Raw genomic sequence first — 27117 nt, 5'->3', positions numbered from 1 at the left:
GATTCACGATGCAGATGTCAATCCTTCACAGTGCACAGCAAGCTCGGCGTGAATGATTTTAATAAGCTTAAGATATTAGCCGATGATAGAGTTACTTGGAGAAACAAATTTTTATTTTAGCTGTCTTGATCTGTACTGATCACCATTTTAGGATGACTTGATTTCTTTTAGTGTTTAGGGGTTTTGAATATTTTAATGTAAACAGTTTTTTAATAGCTCGGCGTGGCCCAAACCCCAGTAGTGCATATTTGCGCTGCGCTACAACATACACAATACAACAATGTGTGTACCAACGCATCATGATCCGACGCATATTATACCACAGGGAGACTATTAACGGGTGATACTCGTAAAATATTTGTTCCAATTCGGCGCGCTTCTTGGTAGGTTATAAACCTACGAGGAGACTAAAGTGCAAAGAAACTGTTGCTAACTGCTGCTGTCGCGCGCGTGAAAGCCGAAATGAGCGCGGTCGAGCTAATTGTCCATTGTTAATGGAGTAGCATTTGCATCGGGCTATAGCTAACATTTCGAGAAGGAAGCGGCGCGCGCTACTTCGATTGCTCTATCCAGAGCCCTTGCAGTAGCGCGCGCCCGCCTCACGGCGGTAAACTTGTGTCTTGTGAAACAAGCGCGCCCGCAGCGGCGCGAAAGCACATGGTTAGGTGAACTACTTCGAAGAAATTTAGATGAGTAACATCCGTCAAGGTCGAGCGAGCAATATAATAAACTAGAAAGCTGGATAATTATAACAAAAGTTGTCATAATAATTATAACAAAAGTTGTCATAAGTTCTATATATGACCCGCCGCGCACGACTCTCCCTGTATCGTTGATCGTATAAGAAACTCCACACTTAGTGAAACTGAAACGACAATGGGGGTCACGACGTGATACAACATCCGTTTATGCAACTAAGAACTCAATAACTGTACTGTGTACATTTTGACACATGACAGAACCAAATTGCATTTCAATGTTTTACAGAACTGGTGCCATACTATTACATATTACTATACTTGTAATTAATAGGTTCGCACAATTAACACTTCTGGTATTGGATTCCAATTGAAGAATAATATTTCTTTTCGTGCAGTGTTCAGCAGAAAGAAATTTAAGATGAATAGAAATAAAACATACATTGTACTTTCTCAATTCTCAAATCTCAATAAGTTAGAACCAAAAGCAAAGTTCAATGAAATACAGCTATACAGGTTAGACAATGTAAAATATCAATTCCTCTGAGAAGTCACTCCAAATAGAGAGGCGTAATGTAATTAGTAAGACTTTAGATTACAAACAGGGTAGGTATTTGGGAAGACTTTTTAAAGTGATAGGTAAACTTCCTAGTGCATAGTACAATTGCAGTATGTTGTTCTACCTTACATTTTGTCTGATATGCGGTGAGTTTTCTTGATTATTTCAATAATTTAAGCAACTGATACCATTCCAATTTAGCTGGAAATTACGAATTCTTCCTCCTCACACCTTGATCGAGCGATAATCTATAGACATAGTTGTAAGGTGATTGAGGTTAACATAGTACGTCAAGTATAAGAAACCGGTTATACTCTCAGTATACGATGTCAGGGGAACTTGCTCGAGGGACGAGACAGTGGAGGCAGCTAAAGTAGCGGAGCAAGTAGACGACAAACCCATTAACACTGACACCTGGACTGAGGGGGAAACAGCTACCATCAGGTGAGAGTGAGGGGAAACAGCTACCATCAGGTGAGACAACTAGCGGAGATCAACATAAGACCATCCTCCGAAACTGCAAAACTGTCATCAACACGTTTCCGAGCATTACCAGAAGATAAACTAAACTCCCTCTCCCAGATGCAAGGACTATGCCAAGTCGTGGACCTGGACCAACTCAATACGAGCCCTACCAGGAGTAGAGACAAGCAAGATAGATGAGTACGACTCCGTCACCAACAAACAACTCGGTTACATAGTGGTGAAGTGCGAGGGGAACTCTTTCAAACCGGACATTTTTACTGGACAAACCTCCTGGTGTGCTCGTAAGTAGGAAATTATTGTATCGCTGCAAATTTTAGATTGTAATTTATAGAAACAAATTCGAAAATCTCCACTGCAACATTTCTACAGTTGTAAAGCTAACCCCCCCCCCTCCTCTCAGTAGGTTGTGCCCCAATACCCGAGCTGAACCCCCCTCAGTGGGTTGTGCCCCAATACCCGAGCTAACCCCCCCCTCAGTGGGTTGTGCCCCAATACCCGAGCTAAACCCCCCCTCTCAGTGGGTTGTGCCCCAATACCCGAGCTAACCCCCCCCCCCCTCTCAGTGGGTTGTGCCCCAATACCCGAGCTAAACCCCCCTCTCAGTGGGTTGTGCCCCAATACCCGAGCTAAACCCCCCCTCAGTGGGTTGTGCCCCAATACCCGAGCTAAACCCCCCTCAGTGGGTTGTGCCCCAATACCCGAGCTAAACCCCCCTCTCAGTGGGTTGTGCCCCAATACCCGAGCTAAACCCCCCTCAGTGGGTTGTGCCCCAATACCCGAGCTAAACCCCCCTCTCAGTGGGTTGCGCCCCAATACCCGAGCTAACCCCCCTCTCAGTGGGTTGTGCCCCAATACCCGAGCTAAACCCCCCCCCCTCTCAGTGGGTTGCGCCCCAATACCCGAGCTAAACCCCCCCTCAGTGGGTTGTGCCCCAATACCCGAGCTAAACCCCCCCCCTCTCAGTGGGTTGCGCCCCAATACCCGAGCTAAACCCCCCCTCTCAGTGGGTTGTGCCCCAATACCCGAGCTAAACCCCCCCTCTCAGTGGGTTGTGCCCCAATACCCGAGCTAACCCCCCCCCCTCTCAGTGGGTTGCGCCCCAATACCCGAGGACACGACACACTACTGGAAAGCTACCTACCCAGACGACACAGTGACCACTGTGAGATCTGCAGCTCCTGTTAATGTTAACCCTGCTACCTATGTCACTGTCAGCTGCAGGTTCGTAACAGTGTCACAGTTATCCGGTGCTGTGTGTGTATTCGTTAAACATTCGTTCAAATATCAATTGCTTCAGTAATCTATATCAAAAACCTTGTTTCAAATTTGCCGCCATTTCGAGAGAGTTATAGTTCGTCTGGGTGAGATTGAAAAGGTCCGTTTCAGGGACGGTTATGCGAGGAAGAATAACGACAATGGTGCTAAAGTGTCCAAGTGTGATGTGGCCGGGTGGATAGAACCTCTCAGCAGTTTCCCTAAATGTGTCCGTAAGTTCTTCCTGCTGTTTTCCTATATTAGTATCTACCCGCATCTGTATCAGTATTCAGTACCGACTGCTTCCAAAGAACTGATATTTCTATCCAACGCTTATATATTATGTACTAGGATTCAGAGCCTTTTAACTCTTTTAAGAGGACGCAACAATTCTAAAGACTTGAATCATAAGAATTATTAAGTTCACAGTTTAACTAAGTCGCTATGCCAATTCTTCACAAACAACACCTGCCCTGTCTATTTTCTAATGCTAAATGGTTTATAGAACTCTTGATTGAATATGCACTTAGTCATTTTGTTTTATTTAGCGCATAGACTTCAACGTTTCTACTTACTTTCGATAACACACTGCTCTTTTACTTTACAAAGAGTAGAGCGAATTCAAGCATTAGAGTGGCAGGTGTTCAGATTGAAATCTGTGAATCCTGTTGGTCTCTAAACTTAGTTAGCATGCGATTGTCGGCCACATATCTGTGGTCTGATGCATTTAATATCCTTGACAATCATTCCTTAACCGTCTGTCGAATAGTTTAAACCTCTTTTCCTTTCTTTCTTCTTTTTCTGAAATACACGTTAAATTTCGTTTGAAAATGCACTGATTTGCTTAGAAGTATCGGTAGTATTCCACATTACCTCATTTACCCATTCAAGATAGCCAGGATAATAACCCAGTCACATTACTACTACTACTACTACTAACCCAGCCATCTACACACCATCTACACACTAACCAGCATCTGCTCCCAGCAGCATGATCCGAGTTTTCATATCCCTGACCTACATGCTGGCCCTCCTGTTAGGAACACCCACCAACCTCCTCTCTCTCCTCTACTTCTCCCGGACCTGGCACCTCACCAGTTCTCTCCTACACAGCCTCATGAACCTCACTGACCTTGTTATCTGTCTCCTTGTCTCTCTTCTTCCTGCTGCTACCAATATCATCACAGCGGACATTACTAGTGTTAACTTGGAACCTATCTGTTATGTTTGGTATATTCTTCAGATGCTGGCTTTTAGGTTCTCCGTGTTTCTGATAGGGGTGGTCAGTGTGATGAGGACCTATTCTATTGTAAGACCACTAACGTTGGGTCTCAAGTTGAGATATCTAGCTATCATTCTGTTGTCGTATATCGTGTATTTGCTAGGGAAGTTTACTCTTTTTGCACTGAATGATCTTAAACCAGGATACGACATTCCAATGCGGATCTGCGGGATTAATGCGACTCCTAATACCACCCCAGCTCATATCTACGCCTGGATAATATCAGATTTTGTGGAGACCTTGGTCCCGATGATAGTGATAGTTGTCAGCTGCACAATAACAGTTCTGCACTTAAAACGAACAGGGATAAACCACAACTCTGCCAGGAAAAGGAAAGCTACAATCACCGTGGTGATTTTAACTGTAGTCTGCATCTTGTTCAACCTACCATACGCTGTAGATCGTTTTATTGTCATCATCAATCGAATAAGCAAAGGAGAAATATCACCTTATGAAAAGTTGTATTACCAGGATCCAGCCATTTACTTCGGTATCAAATCAACAATAGTAAGCTTGCAGTTCATGGGTACCATATCTTCAGTTGTTAACCCTATAGTGATCATAATCAGAGTGAACATGCTTCACAAATTTAGAGAGGGCAAAATAAAAACTTATCAAATTAAGCACTGTCAAACCAGAAATATCCTAACATACAACAACTCTCTAGACATTGTCTTGCGAGTCCTAAACCAACCAGGTACTTACAAATAGCAACAAATTTGGGGGACTTTGTCGCGCCGCGCATTTTCTTGCTTTGCTCCTTGATAACATATGCTACATGGTGCATACGTACCATGCATATTAAAGCTACCAAGAGTGAAAACTCAACATCAATCATCATAACCGATCAACCGATTATAAACTTGAATACCATACTCCACAATTCCTGAATTCCCCCATCATACCTCTTAATACACTCTCAGCGGGATGCCCGGACCTGACGATGACAGTAAACAACAGAGTAGCTCTGAACACAAAACGTAGTGACACACAGGCTCCTTTTATAACAGGTTGGTGAATGCGAGGATTTTATCTATTATAAGATCGAGAGATAATATTTTTCACTGACCAGCAATTTTCTGTCTTGCCGGACCAGGAACCACAACCAGGCCATCAAGTTCTTATCACATATCTCATGAGATAAGTATCACATGACCTATCTACCCCAGGAGATACGATAGAGTTCAAGTGCCAGGATTCCCACAAGATGGTGGGAGACAGCACCATAACTTGCTCCTCTCTAAACAGCTGGGACAGATCGGCTCCTCTCTGTGTCAACACTGCACTTAGGACCACACCACTGGTAGTGGTAGTGGTGGTGTCACTTCTGGGGTCCTTATATGTGGCTCTTTGTTGAGGGATAGTTGTTGTATTTGTAGGAGTGGGTTTAATTTAGGGATGTTGTTTGTTATTTTGTAAAAGGCAGGAATTGGTATTTATCAGATTTTATCAAAGCTTTTCATTAGTGCTTCCCAGTTCCTAGCCACAATTTATATGATAAGAATGGATTACGTAAATTATAATTGGATGAATCCTTTTACTATATTAAAAGCTTATTAAAGATTAAAAGATTAAATTAAAGCAAATCAGTATCACGACTCACGAGCGAAATTTCATAAAACTGTCTGAGCAAATCATTCAATTTTTTGAGATGATGATTTTAGTTTTTGCATGAAGTTAGCCACATTTCAATAAAAGTGTTAATATCTTGGGAATACTTGAGGTACACACTGTTCATGAAGTCTTCTAAACCTTGCCTCCGTTGGGAGATGAAATCTTCTTTGAACTTTCCTATGGGTAGGACATTATAACTAATAATGCAATGGAACTATACTACCGTTTTCTGACAAAATGCTTAAAATCCACTTAAAATCCACTTAAAATCCACTTAAAATCCACTTAAAATCCACTTAAAATTCATTTAAAAATCCGAGGTTTTCAAGCACTTTTGGCACATTTATGACCAATTTTGGCATTTTAAGCTGTTTCAAAAGGGGGTTTATGGGGGCCAGCGTTCTAAATATGGTTTCTAGTGGTTTTCAGGGATAGTTCTTGACCCAAAAAAATCAGGTTAAAGAATTCAATATTTAAAAATGGTATTTAAGCACATTTGTCAGAAAACGTTATGCATATGTTATATCGAAGATCATATCTAATCAAATTATTTATCTATGATTAATTTTACAATTTTTATCCAACAAAATATAAAAGCAATATTATTGAATCCAACCTTTGCAGTGAAAATGTACGACAAATTGAAAGTGAAACACTAACCAATAACTTTCTTCTGTGGGAAGTCAGGTAGAGCGCTGGGGGGAAAAGAGAATGATTTTACTAAGGATTCCCGGAGTGAGACGAAATCTGAATACCGTTTCTCGTTCGATATTACTTTACCCTGAATAAATTGTTAGTTTAAAAAGAATATATACTCAAGATCAGGAATGGAACTTTAATCCCTTAATAAGTCTTTATAAGGAGTTTTTAAGGTACGGCCACAGCGTTAAAACGAGTAGTGAAAGTGAAAGTGAAAGTGAAAGTGAAAGTACTTACTCCGACAGTGTGAAGAGTACAGTGGTAGAGCGAGTAGTCACCGAAGAACCCAGATACGTTCCGAGAGTGGGTAACTTGGACAAACTTCTGTAACAAAAACAGATATGAGCACATAATTTGTGGAGGCAATTTAAAGGTATATTATCTGTTAGGTTTTATCATTCTCTGTTGATATGTGATGAGGTTAGCTGAGTTTGATTGCTGTATTACCATTTCAATCACCTTAATAACCCCAGAATGTGTGTGTGTGTGTGTGTGTGTGTGTCTGTCTGTCTGTGTGTAATTTCCGAACGGTTATACAAAAAAACGGTAAGAGTAACGGGACTGGTTTTTTCGGTATAGTGCCGACAAAACTCTGATGAAGCCCATAAGCAAATTTTTTTTAAATCGGCCGGTGGTAAGTGGTTTAATTGACGGTTTTGTACCACAAATGTTGCATAAAATAGCTTGAGCAGAACGGCAAGAGTTACGGGGCTTGCTCTCTATATCTCATTACTGTATAATATGTAGCTGCATTTAAGTAGCGTCATAATTGCATTAGCCCGGTAAGATTCGCTGTAATGTTATACCATAAGCTTATTAGGGGAGGGGGACTGTTAGTGTTTGGGGTTTGTTTGGACTGCAGAGAGAGAGAGAGAGAGAGTTCATACGACAATATGTTATGCGTGTTTTCAAATATAATAGGCGGATGTGGTGCGAAGTTAACAAGGGTTAATTTCTATAACGATTTAAATAAAAATAGAAAGCGGTTCAAGACGGGAGTGATGAGGTGTAATACTCGGTGTTCAGACCTTATGATCATGGAATGTGGTGCCTCATGGCTAATAATGACTTAACTATCCACAAGAAATAACTGATTGTGAGATTATTGTTTAAGAAACTATTGGGTCACCTAATGCGGGTTTTGACTCAGCGGGTAATTACTCCTACCCTTTTTAACTGCGGCAGTGAAATCCCGGCCGAAGGCCGGGTTACATTAGTATTATTATAAAGATCAAGTTGAGTGATAACTTTATTTGAAATTTCGTGTTTAAAGATTAGAATGAGTCATTCACATCGAAAATTTGGTGAGCATTAAAACCTTGTCGTTAATTCCTACGGAATACTTTGTCACGTTTTGCAGCTAAATACTACGGAATCCCAACCACAAGAAAGTTCCAGAATAACTTAGAACATTAGATTAACGGATATTGAATGACAAGGATTTCGTCATCTGAGAAATATAATATCACTAAACTCGATAACAACATGACTGAAATGATGCAACGGAATTACAAGAATTTGGCTCCAGTTTTTTCATGCATGTTATTACTTATTTGATGTAAGAGTTAATATATTCCAACTTCAAATTTACTGCCGAGTTCCGATAACTACAACAACTTGGGTCCCATAATTAGCATTAAGCATGTGCTGTCAAGTCGTGTATTTTATATAACAACCCATGAATTACTTAAACTTTATTGACAATTGGTACCGTTACCATGATAACTGAGAAGCAGAAGCGACTTCACATGATCTGACGAAATACAATTGAATTATACCACGAGGTCAAGTCATTACGTGTGAATTCAAACAATCACGTATATTTTGCAGATAGGAACTAGAATCATTTTATAGTGTTCTGCTTTCTAATTCGTGTGATATGTTGACGTTACGGTAAATACATTCTTCCTGAACCTTTTAGCGATCCGTCATCTGTAATCTTTTTATTTAATTTGATAGGTGAACAAAGTTTCAACTCCCGAAATGTTTAACGTGATAATGTTTACTGTAACAGCTAACCCTGGAAGATGAATTTCCGTTCTCCTATTCGCCTCCCGTCGTTCAACCATCCTTTTCTTTCAATTGAAGACATTATCCAATGTCTGTTTTAAGAAATAATCTTACAGTTTATTAATGTTTGAATAGCGCAAGTGACACGTCTTAAAATAGCACTAAAGGTTTATTTATACAATATGTGTTATCAAATTACCTCGAGGAATCTTGTCATTGTCCAATGTCCATGTAAATCCGGTCTGTATTATTCGTTTGTCTACTTGCTCTTTAGAGTATTTAGATATACAATCTCTTGTAGCTTGGTTGAAACACAATCTCTCATCCGGGGCAGAGATAGACACAATGTTAAACTTACAGATCTATTTAATCCAGTAGCACTACTACTACTACTATGTCGGAACTAAGTCCGATCTACGCCAGATAACCCCTTCCATATATCCCTGTCCCGCATCAGGGTTCGCAGTTCCTCTTTAGAGTTTGTCCCAACTTCCTTCAATAACATAGACAAGTAGCTTTGTCTTGGTCGGCCTTGCTGTACTCTACCATGCATAGGTTGAAGGTTCCCATAAGACTAAATTACTGGCAAGTAGCTGAGGATGTCTGATGCAATTAACTTACACTAGTTTGTTCATTGATGTTGCATGCGATTCATCAGTTTTACAGATAAAACAACTTAGTTTCGTACTATTCATTAACAGGAGTATAAAACGTCTGCTAAGTAATACTTAACTTGATGCTTTTATGTTTTCGATTTGATCTTTTTTCTATAGTAGCAGTATCCATTATCCAATAGTACCCTTAATTGAGTCATGATTCCGATTTGTGAGACCCTTGTGCAATGTACAATGTGTGTCTGTGATGTTATCGTACAATGTACAGTACAATGTACATCGTACAATGCACATTGTACAATGCACATCGTACAATTTACATCGTACAATGTACAGTACAATGTTCATCGTACAATGAGGTTTGAAATTGAACACAAAGGTTGAAGGTATGTGATCAAACACGGACCTTCACGAGAGTTTTGTAACTACATATTTCTCTTTGTCTACATACAAATGACTTTAAAAATGTGAAGAGTTGATTCAATTTTATTCAATGACGCATATTTTATTCAATGACGCATAAGATTTTCGACTCGATCGGCGGTTTAAAACTTTGATTGTCGAATACTGGAGCTATTCTGGTTACGTCATGAGTTATGGTATTTCCGTTTTTGCGATTAATTATATTCCGTGGTGTGGTCGACTAGTTATAATAAGGCAGGTGATATATATTATCATTAACTTATATAAGTAAGTATACCTTGACCGGCGTGTTTGTGATCAGTGGAGCGAATTTGATACGCCAAAACAACCGCGAAAATTTAATCCAAACATTCCCCAGCTCTTTGTGGATCACTATCAATTGAATATGCATTCGCTTAGAGTGACGTAATTTATGTGTACTTACGCGTCCGACAATGTAGGAGCTGAACAATCAACATGTAAATAGTAGATCTGTAGATCTCATTTGGCCTGGGGTCTGATCAGTAGTCTTTGTGTTTGTTATAGTGTGTCCTCTTCAGAATTTATACATGTGTAAACTGTGTAAAACAGTCTCACACTTTGCAGTTTGACCTAGTTTTTGGTTTAGAATTTCGACAGTTTGTGAAATCTTTAACTTTGGGCAAATACTTTTTAGTTCTTATCTACGGAATCGAATTTCTGGGACAATTTATAAAAATATGTGACTTTATCCGGTGAAACGTACGCAGTGACACTTTTATCTTGACATCAGGTGCTTCAAAGTTCAAATTTCCTTAACTTACGCTTTTGCAGTGAAGTCATCGATGAAATAGAGCGTCACGAGTTTGGGGCTTAGGAGCATTTTACTTCCTCTAAAATTACTAATAAGTAGTGGCTAGTTCAATGGATTATATCGTGCTCCAATGGCACAACGAAATAGTGAAGGTTCAACAGTCAGCTTTTTCTATCAACAAGAAAGTAACAGAATGGAAGTGGAAGGAACTACGATCACCTTTGACACAGAGACTTTAAGCGCTGTAGAATCTGGGAAATCAAGCTTCGAGTTACTTGGATCAGGATTCTTTGCAGATGTTTACAAATACGTCTGTCCCCATTCAAATAAAACGGTCGCTTTAAAGCACTTAAAGAAAGCCAAGCTGAAGGATTGTAAGCCGATAGCCACCAAATTTCAAAGAGAGATGGTCGTACATAGAGATTTGGAACACAAGCACATTGTCAAATTCTTTGGAAGCATCAGGGCTGACAACGTAGGGAAGCACGGTTCCATGTTTCTCGTTATCCAGTACACAGAGATGAGGTCCCTGAACTACCAAATGACCAAAACGAACTTGAAAAGGAGCAAGATACTGATATACATAGAACAGATACTCCAAGGACTTCGTTATCTTCACACGTACAAGAGCAACCAGGGCCAGCTGCAGCCTATAGTTCACAGAGATCTCAGATGTGACAATGTACTCATGGCTGCAGATGGTACTTTGAAGATTGCTGACTTCGGATTGTGCAAAAGACTGCACGAAATGGCTGAAGCCTCAGGAATCGGCTCTCAAATGGGGAATCCATACTGGACTGGTCCAGAATTGATGGACAAACAAAGAAGAATAGGTGAGATAAGATTTAATGTAATGAGTGAAATATCTGTTCGTCCTACGGACAACATTTATGCCGAACCTAAACATTTTATAAATCCCTCTGTTTTTTGCAAATTGATGGCTCTACAGCTCATTTATTGTATGGTCGTTTATTTTTATTTTCGCGATTAGAACTAGAAGTGGAAAATGGGTGAATGTGGGTCAATTAAACTTATTAGGATGACTAAAGCTGATACTCTTATTTCATCAGGTCTAAAAGCAAGCATACTAGTTTTGACCGACATTTGGAGTCTTGGAGTTCTTACTTTAGAGTTGTACTATTATGGAGCAAGTAAAATACCGTTCATAGCCGGATTAACACAATATGAATACACAACCGAAATTGCAAATGGGTATGGACCCAAGATTCCGGATAAAGCACCGCAGGAGATCAAGGTACTTCTGAAAAATTGCTTCAAGTATGAAATAACAGAGAGGGCAACAGCAGCGAGCCTACTATCGAAACTGAAAACATTCGTAAGTGTATAGCTGAACAATTTTATTGTTATTATAATTCGTTTAATTAGTTGATTTCTGTGATAGTGTTCATTAAAGATGGTGCAATTTTACTTTGAGCTTTATTATTCCTAAAATACTACCCACTCAGGATTCAGGTCGAGTAGCAGATTTAGAAATACCTTACCCATCGTCACCCCAAAATGATCACTCAGAAGATCCTACAAACTCCACTTACAGCAGTAGCACTATCTTTGATGGCAAGTTTTACAGTCGGAATAAGTGTTCTAATCGAAAATGTTTGACCGTTGTGGAGATTTCCCCTAAAAATGGTTACCAACTGTCTTTAATGAGCTTTTCGCAGGGGTGCCACGTTCAAATTCTGACTTGTTCAAAACGATAAACCGCACAGAATGTCTTACTAAGTTGTGCGAACCGAAAAGTGAAAACTATCGGCTTAGGCGGTACACATCTAAAGGTAAGGATAACAAACATTATTACAGCTGAGAATTATACATTTATGGCCAGATGGTCGAAAATCATTTGAGTAGTGGCTAGTTCAATGGAATGTGCTTTGACCATTTTGAGCTAATTGAATGACTGAAATAGAAACATCCACGTACTCAAGATCCTTACTCAAGAGGGCATAGACTTTATCAAACACACACTTCTCCAGGGACAGAAGAGTTAATCCTTGAAGATGGTCAAAATGGAACGTATGTCATCAAGAAGAGGGAAAATGACGAAGAAGTTTTCAAAGTGCGTTTTCAGAAAAACGATACAGTACTTTCCTTACAGCAAAAGTAAGTGAAAACTAAACAAGTTTACTAGTTTAGTAATCAAGATCGGAAGCGAATATTATAGCCGTCCAAAAAACTTAAATGTCGATCGTGTAAATTAGCATTTCACCGTCGCAAGAATAATAAATATATTCTAGCATTTATAGTACATTTAGACAACAAAAAACATTCCCCATATGGCCATACATAAAATAATATGTGAATGGAAGAATTAAAGTAATGATTATGGAAATATCGAAACTATGCACTTTTATATCAGTTCAGAATTTTTGGACAAATATTACAAACATCATCAAAATTTAGATGGGAACAAAATGTTTTTATGGCACTTTAGGGAATGAAAAACACAACTCTGTAATATTTGTTTTAATAATTATCTATTTAATAATTATCTATAGTAATTAATTTAAAAGTCATTTTGAAAATCAAAGTATGTTTTTCAGTGACGAGGAATTACTTATCATAGAGTCTTCCGACAAGAATAGCAAATACCTCAAAACTTCGCCGGGGGGTGTATTTGCTCAAGTGAACGAACCCAAGGGACTTAAGAAGTTAAAACGAATGTTCAAATTATCGTGAGTGTTTGTTTATGCTCAATGCTGTTTGGCATCTACTGAAATAAGATAAAAACACTTAAAAACTCCTAAAATTCGGAGAGTAATTTTGTATTATTACGGTACATTATTTATGTATCATTTGCTTCCAAATCGTCATATTTGCAGGAATAAAAGATTGGTAGTTAAATCTGTCGCAGCACATGGTAGGGAGTTGATGGAATGTATGAGTCCGAAACTGAGTCGCAAGGAATTACCAACGGACACAGATTCCCTGGCGAGTTCTAACACCTCTGACGGGGCTTTTTATAGCGTCCGATCACATGCAGAAAGTGTGGTGGGGTCCATGACAGCATTTACGACTGACGGTAAGCGTTTGGATATTAAGAAAAGCAAAAACTCGGAGAACTTTATGTATCTCATGCAATATAGAGGAAAGATGGAACCTGTCTTGGCGGAATTTAACATGTTTTTGAAAGACTGTAAATGTGATATATCAGTGACTCCAGATTCCAATACCGCTTTAGTGGCCATTATGGTCGCCTATTTCTACAGACATAAACTTTTAACGACCAAGAAAACCAAATGGAAAACCAAAAGTTCATCAAAGTACCGATTATCTAATGACTTTTCGTAAGGTAAACCTTGACAGTTGACATGTTATGTATCAAAGTTGAGTTCAAATTATAAATGTTGACATATGTTAGAAAATCCTTATCCTTATAATTCCTTTTTATTATTGAGATTTACTGTTTTGTCATTCATTTATTGTGTGTTAGCCATAATCTATTCGAGTCGCATTTCGTCAACATCACATACCAATATTTATAATCAAAAATCGATGAAATTTTCATTAAAAACCTCAGATGTTATTTAATGAATCAAAAATAACCATTTTTTTGTATACATTTTCTTCTGAGTAACAGAACTTTATCCATTTAGGAAATTCTATATGTCATGTGAACCAACAAAATACATATGATGTCATGAGCTAACAAGCAGATTTTCAACAACCCCTGCCATACTCCTTGTTTCCGCCGTTCTGCTCTTCTCTTGTTAAAATGACGAGTAATCTAGAAGAAGTAGACTCAAGTTCAGAGCAGGACAGCACAGTTTCCTCAGACAGTACTCCCACTAATGTTCAGTCTGGAAGTGGCAGTCTTGTGAGTGTTGAGGGTGTACAGATCTCTTTGGATGTGGCAACTCTGGATGAGATTATATCTGGAAGATCAGATTGTGAGTTGCTCGGAAGAGGAACATATGGAAAAGTCTATAAGTACACTTGTCCGCGATCTGATATAACGGTGGCTTTGAAACATCTTATATCAGCTAGAGTAAAAAAATGTGAACCTATCGCGAAGAAATTTCAGCGGGAACTGGAGGTCCATACGGACTTGGACCAAAGAAACATCGTCAAGTTCATAACGAGTATCAGGGAAGACAGTGTGGGACCAGATGGGGTTCTGATTCTGGTACTGGAGTACGCAGAGAAAGGATCTTTACATGACCTCATGAAGAAAGGGAAACTTCAGCGGTGTAGGATACTGACTCATGTTGTACAAATACTGAAGGGGCTCGACTATCTCCATAACTTCACTGACACTTCCGGTAATAGAAGACCCATTATTCACAGGGACCTGAGATGTGCGAATGTTCTAGTGTCCGCAGATGACACCCTGAAGATAGCTGACTTTGGGTTGTGTAAGAGGCTACATGAGATGGCAATGGCTTCTGGGATTAACTCTAAAATGGGAAATCCTTATTGGTACGCTCCTGAGCTGGTGGATCGGAGTAAACGAATAGGTTAGTTCGATTTGTGGTATAATTCTCCAAACTTTTATCTAAAAAGTAGTGTGAACATTCAATAGTAAAATAACAGGTTGAAACTCCAAACTAGGTGATTCTAGACAGATCGTTTGTTTTTTAAACTTCTGAGAAAGAATCCCCTGTCCTTTCGGCAGTGCTGTTAGATTGTATTTTTCAAAATGAAGAACCGAACATCTTGAAAATTATCTTGGCCCAGGTTTCAGCATCAACACATTGGTTCTGACAGATATCTGGAGTTTAGGTGTGTTGATATTAGAGCTGTATTACTATGGAGCGTCACGGATACCTTACATTGATTATTACAGGTAATCCATTGGTAATTTCCATATTAATTTATACCATCTGAGTCAGATAAAGTGGCGTTTCAGATCACAGAGAATGAGAGAAACCTGAGTTGCCAAAATAAAAAAAGAGAAGATGTTATTTTTGTGATCATTGAGGTTTGATTTATAATTTCTGACAATCTGACGTTAATACCTATAAAGCTATAACATCGACAATATATATTTAAGGGATCTAGAGTACATCTTCAAGCTAGGAAACGGATGGGTACCAAAGACGCCTAAGGCAGCACCCTCAGAAATAAAACTGTTACTTGACAAGTGCTTCGAATATTGTGTCGACAAAAGACCATCAGCGGCCAAGCTCCTGTCCATGATCAATAACTTTGTATGTTTTGCTAGTTAATTTGAGAGACGTTTATCAAAAACATCCTAAGCTCTTACCCTGAAAGATGAACACTAAATGGCAAAATGCATGGCAAGGCAAGGCTTCTTATCTGGTATTATTTATCAAACATAGTCTAAACTAAAGAAGTGGATATTTTTGTAGGATCTGACAAAGAGAGCGAACCTAGAAATCGTAGAACCGATAAAACCATCTCTAGAATCTTCTAGCAGCTCTGATAACACTCCAGACTCTTACATTACTGTCACAGAGTCAGTATCAGACGGTTAGCAAACATTAATTTGATTATATGATTTAATGATTCTCAGCTCCAAAAGCGGGCTCTAAGTTGACATTATATCACCCTAATATAATTATGTACAGTGGTTCATGGCAATACGATGTTTGATCCAATGTATTTATTCTGCGGCAAAATACTTATCTCAAAATATATCCGTCGTGTCATGAGTAAACATCACATGACAGGTAAATAACTCCTGCAGGGTTCGGCTCAGACACGTACGTGACAGTAGACGCTCCTCTGGAACCAGTAAGAGACCCGCTGGAGGACGAGGATGCTAGATACCTAACTCTTCGGTTTGACCGCAAGTTTGAGCTCAGACGAATGCACCTGGACGATCCACAGATTAGTAGGCTAAATGAGGAGTCTGTTGAGCTTATATCATATGTTACTAAAGGTAAGCAGGGTGTCATTATAGGGTGTCATTAGCAGGATTTCATCATTTTGATAGATATAACCGGATCATAATGACCCCCATGAGCCAAGTTATGGTCGTTATATTTCTAATCCAATTTTAATTTTAGGGGGGGGGGGGGGGGGTCTAACTACATTTTTGTACACTAATTTAGCGTACATTTGGAAAAATCTGATGGCCATGTACATTATGGTCATAAAAAATGTACAAAAAATCGGAAATCCCTGGAAACGGAACAGGAAAAAGAGGAAAAAACATATTCTGTACATTTTTGTACATGTACATTTGGCAAAAATCTGGTGGCCATGTACAAAAATGTAGTTGGACCCCCCCCCCCCCCCCCCCCATTTTAGTTAACAATATTTTGGGGAAGATTGCATTGGGGATGATTGCATTTGATGTCAATCACCGACAGAGAGGTCGCTGTTAAGTATTAAGATTGAAAAGCCTCTATCCAACTCCCAGGAAATGAAGAGTTCATTCTTGAAGACTGCTACCAGCGCAACGGAACGTACGTTATAAAGAGACTAAACACTGAAGAGGAGGTCTTTAGAGCAACGTTTGATGAGGAGGGCAAATATCTAACTCTTAAACAGAGGTATGTTTCTTCTCGTGGCGTACATTCGTTTTGAAACGTGATATAGCGTAAGCACTATGAGTTAAAAGATTTATATTCGAAGATAACACTGATTATGATTTCATCTATTCAACAGGCAGAAGGAAATCTTCAGCATAGACTCAACTAGTGAAGAAAAGGGATATCTGTCTGCATCAGCCAAGGGCAGCTTTGCACAGCTCAACCAATACAGCCGTCTTAAAAAGACGATAACGTAAGTAACAACATGATTATTCCTGTGATCTTCCTTTTTGATCGGTACCTTCTAGAAGTTTTTTAACGATTTAGGGACACCTGACAATTAGTACACAACTTGCAGTAAGAAGAGAATGAAGATAAAGTCAGTTACAACAGAAGGAGCCCGTATGTTGGACGCTATGAGTCCCACCATGAACCGAGCATTCCCTCCAGCCCCCAGTCCAACTCAAGCTCTCTCTCCCTCATCTCTTACACGAAGTGTCGCCTCAATGATGAGTATTAGATATGATAACAGGAGTCTGGCGGTCAAGAAAAACAAGCCACCCTCCAAGTATTATTATAGAATTCAGTTCAGAGAAGACAAGGCTGTAATGGCGTATTTTACTAATTTGGTCGATGAGGGTAAATGTGAGATATTCGTGACCCCTGATTCGAACAGTGCTTTGGTGGCTACTGTCGTGGGTTATTTTTATAGGAGGAAATCTAGAAAAAAGAGATCGACCTTCAGAAATCTTTTCAATTGGACTAGGTCAAGTAGTTATGGTCAGATGACCGATGGATGATTATTTTTGTTAGTGTAGAGACTCTCTGTTATAACCGTATAATTGTTTTCTAATAAAAAAGTATCCGAAATGTTGTGATTCACAAGCTCTTAGAATGAATTGACGTAATATGTTTTTCATTAAGTTTTTGTAAATGAGAGTTACTTGTATTTGTCTGCCCAAAACAAATCATCAATTGAATTGCGCGCGCGAATTAAACCGTGCTGCTAAAAGTGTTGAAAATTCATATTCCCTCCACAAGAAAAACGCGCGGAGTTGGCAATATATATTTACCAACAAATAATAAGCAAGTCTCGATGTAACATTACTATCATGGATCACAAGACTTACTCCGGCTTTGTTCCCAGTGCTTTGACAAAATAACAATACGCTCTGGGGTGTGTCTTTATAATTTACACTGACAAAGGAACCTAATTATGCCTTGTAGATGTTGGAAGTGTATTCTCAGTGTATTCACCTGCGAGTAGGAAATACCACTTAAATCACTGTTACACTGTGACAAAAGAACTAAATCAGGAATACACGGTGACTTGATGCGTGAAGGTGGTAGATTTGTAACTCACCCTGTCTTTCAGAGATCGTTTGGTTGGATAGTCGCATTGTTCTAAGTCAGGATTCTTATTAGCGTTAGTGCTACTGAAAAGAAAGTTGAGTAGCTGTCTTGTGATAATATAAGTAAGAATTGTAAAGTGATACTGATAAGAAACCTCGCTATTTATAACTTGTTCTGTCAAGAGAAAGTGAAATTAACTTTTTCATTTCTGTGGAAAGTAATAAGAATACATATTCATGATAGTTTTAAAACTTAAAACTAATTTTCTAAATTAAAACATAAAGTGTCTAAAACGAACATTACAAACTTATACCCAATACTCACTAGAGAAGGTGGTGAACAATGTCTGAAGAAATGGTCTGTACCTCCTCATCCTCTGCCATCATATCATCTATATCTTGTTGGACTGGTCTCTTCTTTCTCTGCTTGGGCATTCTCGCTGAGTACCTCTCCTGGAGAATAATAATGAACTTTTGTAATCATGATCATAGCGGACATAGCGGACCTACTTGCCCGTCCCAACTGACAGAGTGTTACAGAGGTGGGGTCGACAGAAATGTTTCACATATATTATGCTGTGGGTTATTAGCTGCGACTTCATAGGTTAATGATACACATAGAATAATTGAAATATGAGTTTATAGCAGGATAAAGCTTCATTGTCTTGTACAGCGTGGCTGAGTGTGTTATGCGATACCACTAATGTAAACAGGGATTGGCTAGTTAGAGGCGGTCCGTGTAGGCCTTACACTGTGCTTTCAGCAATACTCATAAAGCTTATGTTTATTAATGTGAATTATTACTCTATGTAATGACAGTAAGTTATAAATAAACAAAAGGCACACTTTATGTAAATTACAATAATAAGCTACCTGCTTAATTAGATTATTATCATATTTTCAACTCACCCTGTAAGAGATAATATTAATATTTTCACTTATAATACTCCTCTTTAACGTGTATTGTAGGCTAGGTGGCGTGATGGTGTTACATAGTAATATAGTCTAATCCCACATCCTCCTCCCATTATGCTGTTTTTTCTATTGAAATCTTTCAAATCAGTCAATTACATACAAGTTTACACAATGAATTAGTTAAATATAATATTGTCCTCTAAGCAAGGAATGTCAAAGTTGAAATTGTCTCGGACAAAATGTATGTAACCAAAGGACCTGAGGATCACCAAAACACAGATATTGAGTGCAAATGCAGCTCCTGCACAAGCATGGGCCCTTATAAAATTGTAATAAGTTACTTTAAACAAAATGTGTAAATAATCATCTGCCTAGTCTTAAACCCCTCTCCGATTTGTTTTTTAAACATGTCGTCAAGACAACACAGTGTTTATCAGGACACGTGACTAAATATTAAGGTTAGGAGATAACAATATGTATTATCTCACTATAACTCACACTAATCTCGGACCAGTTGCTGGCAGTATCATCAAACTCGTCGTCTCCATTATATTTATTATCCTCAGTCTCAGAGCTGCTGCACTGGAGGGTCTTGTATAGTTCCGGGTTGGAGGAGATCCAGTAACTTGAGTTCCTCGCTCCTGGGGGGTAATTAGATGATTAGATAAGTAGTTTAATAGTTAATTAGTGTACAACTTCAATTTACCGTACCTCTTACTTTTCCCCAAAATTTTAGAATCACGTGATCCTTTACTATGCGGGTTTTAAACGGGACTCTGATCTCAAGCAAATTTGTCAGGCGTTGTCACATTAACTAGTATTGTGCAGAGAGAAACTATGCGGAGAGAAACTATGTGATCCCACTGGAACTCAAGAATAAAAACTTCAAAGAGGAGTTTTAATAGCCCTTCAATTAGCAGTGGTACCACAGCCACCACTCCCCACCACCACCACTTACCCCCCCACCACCACCACTGCATTGCTTAATTTTGGTGAAAGTGACTTGTACTGACATATGGGCCGCTTTTTCCAGACTTCTATGATTAAGATTAATGGCGAAGCAAAGTGTGTGTATGTTTAAATGAAACAATAGGCACATCAACAGGTTCCACTGCTACTATAATACTATATACCCTGTATAATAGATCAGTTGATTAGTAGAACAAATGTGTAATTATCTGAGAATTCGTGTCGCCTGACTTGAAAAGTGCATCTATCTACAAAGTTGATTATATATTGCAATTATTAGGGTACGTGCACACTACTTCGGGCATTTTCCGGTTACCAACTTACCACTACCACAAGTCTTAAGATAATGTAATGATACAAGAATGGGTACTAGTTAGGGCAAGAATTGCTGTTTATGGGTCAATCTGTGAACAAATTCGTAACAAAGGTTTGTCTACAGGAATGTGTTGTCCATAGTCCCAGGAACCACAAAAAAAACCGTCCAGCTGAAACTTTTGGGCAAAAATTTTTATAGTCATTTTTCTCCAGGAACCCATACGCCCCACCCCTAATATTGGTTATTCGGCTCCCGAAGGTCTTGAGATCTGCATAGGGGGTGCAAAATGACCGCAATGGCCACGTTATGGGAGGCGAATGATAGTTTCAGAACGATTGGAGCTTTATTTTTCGAAATAAATGGAATTTTTCGAAATTTTTCTCAATTTTATTGAAATTTCGAAAAAAAATACACCAAATTATTTTTAACGCTTATTTCAAATCTATTTAAAAACTCATCTACAAATAACAAATACAGTTAATCTAAAATGTGTATTCTCAGTAAATACCATGACAATTATTAATACACAGTTAATATTAATCAAAATTCGCTTGTTCTTCAGGTTCATCATGTCTAATGTTTGTGCAGTTCATACCATGGCATCGTCCACAAGCTGGCAAACAATTGAAGCCATATTTCCTACATGAACATCTGAAAGTCAAACAGGCCTGTTCCACATCGACAGAACAGTTACAACATATAAGGTTCAAAATAGACTCTGGAGCAATTATAGCTTTTTTTGCAACTGGTTCGTAAGTGCCACCAGGAGCCAATTTCCAGCCGTAGTCAAGGGGATTCAGACTGTCAGCGTTAAGCATGACCCAGTTATGGTACTGTAAGTAAGCTCTAAGGATGTACTCCGTTGTTGAAGCTATTGTTGGAGGTAGCCTATTCGGATTGAGACTCTTTTTCGCTACCATCCTATTGTATGCTAGGAATCTCAAAGCAGAAAGAGTCTTTTTCTTGTCACCATAAATGTACTGCAAGAAACAGAGGCCTGCCTCAATAATCTTTTCTTTTGATTCTCTCACCGAAATTAATGTTGCCAACTGACCTTGCTCATCAAAGGTGAGAGCTTTCTTTAGCACTTTAACCTTGCTAAAACCAAACAGTCCACTGACGCTATCACAACCTGAAATACTATGAATTAGAAGAAGTATCTCCTTTTCTTTATGATCGAGATGACTTGATATTTCTTTGATTGAATATGTACCCTTCTTCGTTGTTAGATAAATAGCATTGTGATGGTCACTGTTGAAATGATGTACTAATAGACTTGAACTATATCGGTATCCTCTGCCTTCAATTCAACATCGCCAAGGAATGACATTTCCAATGTTTTCTTTGCAAATAAAGTATCAGCATCGTTACAAGCTCTGATCACTTCAATACCATTTACAGTAAAAATGCTTGAGATAAGGTCGATCAGTTCTTTTTTGTTATTGTTGTTGCTCAGAAATGTTGTTTTGGTGACAGTACAAAAGGTGGATTTCTTTACAGCAATATTAGCACAGGACGCTTTTACTCTCCTCTTGTGCTCGTGATCTTTAGTAGAAGGCTCATATCCATCAAAAATCACAGTAACTTCCCGATTTTTAGGGATAAGCTTCAAGTACTCCATTGCTACCTCACCATAATTGTCACACCCTTTAAATGAGCTTAGTTGGTGTATTAGCCAACCTCCATCAATGACTAGTGGGATCGTGAAGCTGCAAGATTTAGGTGTAGATTGGTTTATACGAAGAGCAGCCTTATTAGATTTCCTCATCATCTGATATTGATCAAATAAGCTCATCGGAACCACAGTTAACTCGTATGTTAGGCATTCCTCTATTGAAGTCTCTCTATCAGCAACCAAGACTAGACGGTTAAAACACTTCACGATTACGCATCCTTCCACTTGTTAATCCACCACTAGATTTAGCTGCCCTCATAAGACTCAACTCTATGGAGAGGTCAGTCCACACTCCGGCCCACTCGTGGTCGTTGTAACCGTGTGAAGCCCAATTACTTAAAGGTCTTTAAAAGCGCCCCATACTTGACTTTAAAAATAGCATCCTGCTCCAAATACAGTCTTAAAGCTTTTGCATACTGTCCCCTCCCAGCTGCTGCGAAGTAGGGCAGCATCAAAGCTACTGCTGATGAATGCATATTGCAGTCGTGCAACCTCTCTGCTCTTATGAAGTCCTTTACTAGTGTTATCATGTTGTGGTAAGTAACCCATAGAGCTGCTGTTCTACTGTTGGAAAACAGGTCCTTTAGAAGCAGAGTTATTTTCTCTGATAGATCCTGAATAGATTTAGTCTTAAAGTTAACACCTAGATTTTCGTTCACACATTTGTTGATGTAACCTTCCAAGTCTACTAGTTCATCGTCGTAAACTTCTTCCTCTATAATGAAACAACAAAGAGCGGCGTCGATCAGAAAGTGGGCTCTCAACGCTTTTTAGTAAGATCCTCCATCCGATATATGGCATATGCGTGACGTCTCCAGGATACACAAGTTTGATGAGCTCCTCTAAACCCGAGTCTGCCATTATATAGCCTATGCAGCCAAGAAAACTCTTGAGAGTGTGGAAGCCCCCAACCCTGACCACAATAGGCATCCCAGTTTCCAGTACTATTCGGGTGGCCTTAATCCACAATGGCAAATCGAATGTGATTATCATCGGCTCACTGTAGGAGTAGTATGTACCGTCGAATAGCTGTCTGGGGGTTGGTCAATAATCGGTTGTTTGTCAGTTAACCTTGATATTTGTTAATTGAAGTTATTTCCCGAGTAAGATTTGAAATAAGCGTTAAAAATAATTTGGTGTATTTTTTTCGAAATTTCAATGAAATTTCGAAAAATTTCGAAAAATTCCATTTATTTCGAAAAATAAAGCCCCAATCGTTCTGAAACTATCATGTGCCTCCCATAATGTGGCCATTGCGGTCATTTTGCACCCCCTATGGAGATCTCAAGACAATCGGGAGCCGAATAACCAATATTAGGGGTGGGGCGTATGGGTTCCTGGAGAAAAATGACTATAAAAATTTTTGCCCAAAAGTTTCAGCTGGACGGTTTTTTTTGGTGGTTCCTGGGACTATGGACAACACATTCCAGTAGACAAACCTTTGTTACGAATTTGTTCACAGAAAAATCAACTCTTGCCCTAACTATACTTCCATTAAATACACAGTACTTACTGGATAAAAGGAAGGCACTGGTCTTCGGTTTGATGGACAATCGTATTTGCTGCTTTCGTATTTCTTCCTCTAACAGGCGGACCAGGTTGCCGTTTTCCAATTTTTTCTCTTCTAGTCCCAGAAGCTGCTGTTTTATACTTTCTAATTTTTCTAGCTTTTCCTGCGAAAGTAATAAATTTAGTAATTAATTCAAAATGTAATACCAGAAGGAATTTGAGTGTACTAGAATTATAATAATTAAATGTTCAATCTATTTTTAAAAACTTACCGGAGAAGTAGATAAAAACTCTTCAGCTTTGCCACACAAAGTGGTATGTATCCCACAAATAGGCATATCTGCTCATCATTATCAAATTCTCAACAGATTACTGCTAGTTATGGTCCATGTTTTCCTAAAAGGTGAGAGTGTTTACTGTTTCTAAAGATTATTCTGTATGTTACAAAACTTGACTTCTCTTTGTCAAGATCCCCGCATACACAATTTGATACAGTGCAAATCAATATTAGCTGCAATAATATTAGTTCCCTGTAATGAAAGCCCAAATGAATCCCTGTAAACAACTGACCATTTTGAATGCAGATAAATGAATAAATATAATACTGTACTGTGTTGTAAATGCTTAATTATTATTGACAAACTGTGGATTGCAAGCCTGTATCATTAGTCAACTATAACAAACATTGTGCTGTGCAGTATTGAAATAACTTCAGCATTCGAAAAAAACCTAATTTATTGCCCCATGATTCATATCAAACTCTGATTTATTACAAGCCCTGCAACAGCTCTCTCAACTATTCGACCGGCCTGCTGATAAAGCCGTGTTAAAGTCTCTGTTTATTTCTTGACAATATGAAGGACGAAGGTGGACCATTGGGGTCCTAATGAATTTAGCACCAAGGACATCTTGACAACCCCTATCAAGATTGCTGAGAAAGTGCGGTGAGACTGGATTTTGGGCATTTGAAAGTGCGATTGTCACGTGTCACGGGGGGGGGGGGGGGGATTTTTGGCCTCGTTCAGCATACCCTGTCAAACTGCAGTGTAACTGCACGAAATTCGCCGCTTGTATTGTAGTCCAAAAACTAGTACTAGAATTCATTCCTTAAAAAGTTAAAACAAGTATTTCAAAAATTGTTCCAGATCCTTCCTCCTTGCGCCCTTTCTCATTCTGAGAGTGAAACCTACTGTACCCATATTTTTCAAAATTTACAGGAATTAATCCTTTGATATGACCCTTAAATTGAGAAATTGGCACAAGAAAATCTTGCTTGATTTATCATTTCACTGAATCACCTGAAATTATTTCGAGAGAATACGATATGCTCAAACTAAACTAATTTTGCTAGAACTACTTGCACGCCCTAATATGCATTCAAAATCGTATTAATCGATTTTTTATTGAAACTGTGTTTGAAAATTATCTCTATCGCCAAATTTTTCATTGCAAAAATAAGTATCAGTAAAACGATCTTTGACGGGTCTCGAACCGCCCATGGCTGGCAGCGATAATCGGCTTACCGGTCACGCCACAAAATATATAGGTGATATAATATTTGTGTATATATATTCGCGCGTTCATGCTAATTGCTTGATTCGAAAAACTACTCCTAGATTAAGTCCCGAGAATTTCCACAATATTTTTCATTGAAAAGTTACCTTCTGCAAAAGGCCAATGACCAAGTAAATAGTTGATAATAGTAAATAGCCAATAGCTCTATGTTTATTGTTTACAGTATGCACTGAAGGGGTACGGGTATACGTATCCTAGGAAGTTTCTTGATTTTTAACAGGTACCCATTCTCATTTAACCGTAAATTAAGTTTCCTATCATTCGGTTGAGTCAACTGGGGAGATCGCATAGATTCAATGGATCCTTAGCTACTCCATAAACTAGGTGACACTGTGATTCGAACCCTGAACCTTCTGCGCAGAGGATGGGTGCTCGATCTAACCACTAGGCCACCAATAATGCTGAAAAAAGCATACCTTAGACTCGCACTTAAACTCGCGTCATCACGAGTTTAAGTGCGAGATTTATGGGAAACTCACCAAAATCTCGCCGAATCTCGCGCGCATTACGTCGAAGTTTTCACGCTATAGACAAGTGATAAAATACACGTTAAGTGTATAAAATACACGTTAAGTTCCTAATTATTGTGTCCCTCAACTTTTAAGTTAAACTTTTTCTGTTTTCTCATTTATTTACAAATTTTGTGCGATGAGTCTAGCTCGCAATCTCGCATGAATCTTGACCTGGGCTTGACAATCTTGATTGTGATTATCTTTGTTGCGGGAGCCTCTGTGGGAGCCAATTCTGTGGGAGCCAATAGATAAGTGTACCTGTAGTGTGATCTTTTAAATAACTGCTCTTGTTTACTCTACAGTAATTGAATGCAGACGGTGCCGCCATCAGGTGATCCGGCGGCAACATGGAGCTATTTTGGCTTAGGGGTGGACGCGTGAACATAGCTTGCGGTGTGCGAAGTTTTTCAACTCTGTGCATCAATTAATATAATATGCATTTTCATACAAACTTACTTTTAAATGATTGGGGCAGATCACTCAATACTTTAAAAATTAAAAATCAATCTTCAGTCGGTAAATTTGAGAATATTGAGTATTTTCAAATTTTGAGGTTCCTATTATAAGGATGGGGCTTGGAATCAAGAAGGCAAATTCGTGGACAAGAACCGTTAGAGTCTGGGTGGTAATAATTCTATCAATAAACCATGGAATGCGTGGATAATTAATTTGCTCTGGAGAGTGGGTACTCTTCCCTACAGCCGTAGATTGGAAATCCTCAATTTGACAAAGCTGGCAGAGCGGCGAATACGTGGGGACCTCATAGAAGCTTTTAAAGTAACGTTTAAAGTGGTTTAACTGATTATGGATCGGGATGTTTAGAACTGGCAGATCCGGTCTTAACCTTGTTTCAAGCAATAGATGTATAGTAGAAGTTCAACTAAAATCAAGAATATCCAGAAGTCTTTTCTCCCAGAGCGAGTTATTCCATAATATTGGAACAAACTCCCTCCAAACGTCAAGAACTCTGCGACAGTTTTAGGTTTTAAAATTAAATTAGAATAATATATTGTATTTGATATATACTTAATGTTGGTGGGGAAATATTTATCATATTATACTATTTTGTCACATAGTGCGATGATATTTTGTAGACATGTACTGTGTGATGATGTGAAGTCATAAATTTTACTTTACTCTACTTTTACTTCACATATTGTTTATCTAATGTTACTGTAACACGACTGAACTGTTCTTATACAACGATTTTCTGATATTCCAGAATCCTGTGCAACTTACAACGTTATAATTTCAGAGCCATGTAGTCCCAGAAACTGTGATGGAAGTGTATTGTTTTGACTATAGATCTCTCAGTAAAGAGTGCAGCGAGGTGACCTGCACCTCAGCAACCGAATTTTTTTTCCGAATTTAATGAACCCGAGTGTATGTAATCCGTCCGGCCAGGTACTAAAACAGTGAACATGCTGA

At 38.8% G+C, this 27117-nt stretch overlaps 5 protein-coding genes across 6 annotated transcripts in view; 3 read left to right on the top strand and 2 right to left on the bottom strand.

Annotated features, from left to right (window-relative positions):
* The window catches only part of LOC134811260 (dolichyl-diphosphooligosaccharide--protein glycosyltransferase subunit 2-like), a 29679-nt gene extending 8843 nt beyond the window's left edge, over positions 1 to 20836 (bottom strand). The window contains exon 1 of the mRNA XM_063818032.1: positions 20831 to 20836. The gene's annotated coding sequence lies outside the window, so the exon portion shown is untranslated. The remainder of the gene's footprint in view (positions 1 to 20830) is intronic.
* Positions 1370 to 7048, top strand: LOC134811262 (uncharacterized). Its single transcript, XM_063818035.1, has 7 exons — positions 1370 to 1403; positions 1578 to 1701; positions 1840 to 2024; positions 2832 to 2964; positions 3130 to 3230; positions 5203 to 5289; positions 5449 to 7048. Exons 1-7 carry the CDS (start codon positions 1370 to 1372, stop codon positions 5634 to 5636), a joined length of 852 nt encoding a protein of 283 aa, XP_063674105.1. The 3' UTR covers positions 5637 to 7048.
* LOC134811261 (uncharacterized) lies at positions 3487 to 24004 on the bottom strand. The gene is made up of 8 exons (XM_063818034.1): positions 23875 to 24004; positions 23607 to 23766; positions 19632 to 19774; positions 18544 to 18671; positions 18230 to 18302; positions 6830 to 6916; positions 6554 to 6674; positions 3487 to 6070 (listed from the first exon to the last, which is right to left on the bottom strand). The coding sequence occupies exons 1-8, from the start codon at positions 23938 to 23940 to the stop codon at positions 5940 to 5942; spliced, it is 909 nt and encodes a 302-aa protein (XP_063674104.1). The 5' UTR covers positions 23941 to 24004; the 3' UTR covers positions 3487 to 5939.
* LOC134826704 (uncharacterized) lies at positions 10360 to 13830 on the top strand. Of its 2 annotated transcripts, none has more exons than XM_063839194.1 (7): positions 10360 to 11244; positions 11482 to 11747; positions 11878 to 11986; positions 12091 to 12204; positions 12403 to 12529; positions 12970 to 13101; positions 13249 to 13830. In XM_063839194.1, the coding sequence occupies exons 1-7, from the start codon at positions 10542 to 10544 to the stop codon at positions 13715 to 13717; spliced, it is 1920 nt and encodes a 639-aa protein (XP_063695264.1). In that variant the 5' UTR covers positions 10360 to 10541; the 3' UTR covers positions 13718 to 13830. The 2 variants fall into 2 exon arrangements, with proteins under 2 accessions (XP_063695264.1, XP_063695263.1); XM_063839193.1 differs by having other exon boundaries at positions 10442 to 11244; positions 12958 to 13101.
* LOC134826313 (uncharacterized) lies at positions 14017 to 17803 on the top strand. Its single transcript, XM_063838644.1, has 8 exons — positions 14017 to 14883; positions 15104 to 15212; positions 15420 to 15576; positions 15739 to 15859; positions 16077 to 16271; positions 16755 to 16887; positions 17003 to 17119; positions 17225 to 17803. Exons 1-8 carry the CDS (start codon positions 14142 to 14144, stop codon positions 17664 to 17666), a joined length of 2016 nt encoding a protein of 671 aa, XP_063694714.1. The 5' UTR covers positions 14017 to 14141; the 3' UTR covers positions 17667 to 17803.
* Positions 24005 to 27117: the final 3113 nt, after the last annotated feature.

This window comes from Bolinopsis microptera, chromosome 2 (assembly GCF_026151205.1).
Source record: "Bolinopsis microptera isolate Bmic1 chromosome 2, MBARI_Bmic_1.0, whole genome shotgun sequence".
Lineage (NCBI taxonomy): Eukaryota > Metazoa > Ctenophora > Tentaculata > Lobata > Bolinopsidae > Bolinopsis > Bolinopsis microptera.
Note: the sequence above shows the minus strand (reverse complement) of the source record. Positions and strands in the feature narration are given on the sequence as shown.